Here is a 2,681-nt window from a genome sequence, read left to right on the forward strand (position 1 = left end):
AATATAGTAGTAGTTCATTACCAACAAAATACAAAGACAACAATGATAGAGTACATTTCTCTAATCCTCCATTTATTTTAAACATTTTTGCAACCTAAATAGAAACACTACGGAGGACAAGTGCCTCAATAGTTAGGCCAGGCCCAAACCCAAAAAGCACACCCCATTCAAGGCCTTCACCTGTAGTACCCAATCCTGCCTTGATAGAGGTTTTCCTCATCTCATCCAAAACAAACAAAACACAAGCACTAACCATGTTCCCATAATCACTCAATACATTTCGTGTTGCTTTGAGTTTTTCAGGCTTTAGGCCCAACTTTAATTCAATTTGATCCAAAATTGTAGGTCCACCTGGATGAGATACCCAAAAAATGGAGTTCCAATCAGAAATTTCAAGAGGTTTGAATGCTTCCACTAAAATCCTCTCAATATTTTTTGAGATTAGCATCTGTTAAACTGATCGATTGAAGAACAAAGCAAGCAGAGAAAATATTTGTGGAAACTTTTCTGTATATGTACAAGTGGTAGTTTATATAGACTCACCAATTAGTGAGCTAAGATGCCAGCTAAGATTCTAACTAACTTTAATTCGTAACTAACTTGCACTGCTGCTAATTAATCAACTTACTACACTAACTACTTAATTAACTGATTATATGAAGAGAAGACTTTCAAGGTGTTGTTGTACATTTCATCAGTTCCTCAACATCCCCCCTCAAGCTAGAAGCTATGAAGATGTTCTTCATTCCTAGCTTGGATACCAAGTAAGTGTGCTGAGGAACACCAAGACCTTTGGTGAAGATATCAGCTTGTTGTTCAGTAGTGGAGACGTGGACTAGCTTTACCAAACCAAGTTGCACCTTCTCTCTAATGAAATGACAATCAATATCGATATGTTTAGTACGCTCGTGAAAGACAGGATTATGAGCAATTTGTATAGTAGATTTACTATCACAAAACATAGACACAGGACCAGTAAGAGGGACACCAAGCTCAGTGAGTAAACCAGTTAACCAAACCACTTCAGCCACAGTGGAGGCTAGGCTTCTGTACTCAGCCTCAGCTGAGCTTCTAGAGATGGTGGATTGTTTCTTAGACTTCCATGAGATAGGGGAATCCCCAAGCTTAAGTAAGAACCCAGTGACAGATTTTCTTGTATTAACACAGGAAGCCCAATCAGCATCACAATAGGCAGTGAGGCAAGGAGATACATGGGCTGACATAAAAACACCAAGACCAGGAGACTGTTTCACATATCTGATCACCCTTGCTGCTGCAACCATGTGAGATTCTTTAGGAGAATGCATATATTGATTGAGACATTGCACTGCAAAGGCAATGTCTGGTTGAGTGATTGTCAAGTAAAGTAGTCTGCCTACGAGTCTTTAATAAGCACCTGGATCACTTAATAAAGGATCAGTACTATCCTACATATGTTGATCAAATTCAAGGGAAGTGAGTTTCTTATTTACTTCCAATGGTGCTGAAAATGGCTTGGCACCAGTGAAGCCTAAATCACTGATGAGTTCAACAACATACTTTCTCTGATGCATCAAAATCCCTTCTTTGCTCCTGGCAAATTCAATGCCAAGGAAATACTTCAAATCACCTAGATCCTTGATCTTGAAACTGAGCTGCAAATGGTCCTTGGTTGCTTGAATTAAATCTCCATCACTTCCAGTTAATAACAAATCATCAACATAAACCAAAACGATGACAATATGTGTGTCAATCTTCTTAGTAAACAGAGAATAGTCCAAATGACTTTGAACAAAACCTGAACATGTCAAGGCAGTGGTCAGCTTGATATTCCACTGTCGAGATGCTTGTTTAAGGCCATATAAGGACTTGCATAACTTGCAATCTTGATGCCCTTTGTCTCCAGCAAAGCCTAAAGGCAAATCCATGTACACTTCCTTATTTAAATCTCCCTGTAAGAATGCATTATAGACATCCATTTGATGAATATCCCATTTTTGCATAGCTGCAATAGCTATCACTGTTCTCACTGTCACCATTTTCACAACTGGTGAGAAAGTTTCTTGATAATCAAGCCATTCCTTCTGGTTGTAACCTTTGGCAACCAACCTAGCTTTAAATCTTTCCACTTCTCCANTGTAGACCCATTTGCAACCAATAGCCTTCTTGCCTGGTGGGAGGTCAACAACAGCCCAAGTGGAATTCTCCTCCAATGCTTTAATTTCAAACTGCATTGCCTCTATCCATTTAGGATCCTTAACAGCCTCTTTGAAATATGTAGGTTCACTATCAGTAGACATCTTAGCAATATAAGCCTGATATGTAGGACTCAAACTTGAGTACCCTAGAATAGCTGAAAGAGGATAAGTGAAGGTATGAGCTGCTGGCTTGCACACATAATCTTGCATCCAATTAGGAGGTTTAGAATGTCTGGTGGACTTCCTTATTTGTGTTGTAGGAGAGGTATGAAGGGAAACATCATCATCAATAGAAGCAGCAGTATTGTCACACCCCAAATCCGGATGTGATGGCACATGTCCATTTCCCACCGGACACGTCAGCCTAACCCAACCACAACGATAGAGAAGTAGAAATACGAGAATAAAAGATAATAAATAAGCGGAAGACTTTAATTAAGACTCAACACTACCCAGAATTTGGTTATCACATGTACCAACCTCTAAATACAGAATTCGAATAAA

The 2,681-nt window shown here is 39.2% G+C and overlaps 1 protein-coding gene across 1 annotated transcript; it reads right to left on the minus strand.

Annotated features, from left to right (window-relative positions):
- Positions 1-94: 94 nt before the first annotated feature.
- Positions 95-448, minus strand: LOC125851425 (chalcone synthase A-like). Its single transcript, XM_049531220.1, has one exon. It carries the CDS (start codon positions 446-448, stop codon positions 95-97), a length of 354 nt encoding a protein of 117 aa, XP_049387177.1.
- Positions 449-2,681: the final 2,233 nt, after the last annotated feature.

Source organism: Solanum stenotomum, unplaced genomic scaffold (assembly GCF_019186545.1).
Source record: "Solanum stenotomum isolate F172 unplaced genomic scaffold, ASM1918654v1 scaffold25475, whole genome shotgun sequence".
In the NCBI taxonomy this organism is placed as follows: domain Eukaryota; kingdom Viridiplantae; phylum Streptophyta; class Magnoliopsida; order Solanales; family Solanaceae; genus Solanum; species Solanum stenotomum.

Bases quoted from the DNA above. Each gene is read 5' to 3' on its own strand.
- LOC125851425 (XM_049531220.1), bottom strand. From the start codon at position 448: ATGCTAATCTCAAAAAATATTGAGAGGATTTTAGTGGAAGCATTCAAA.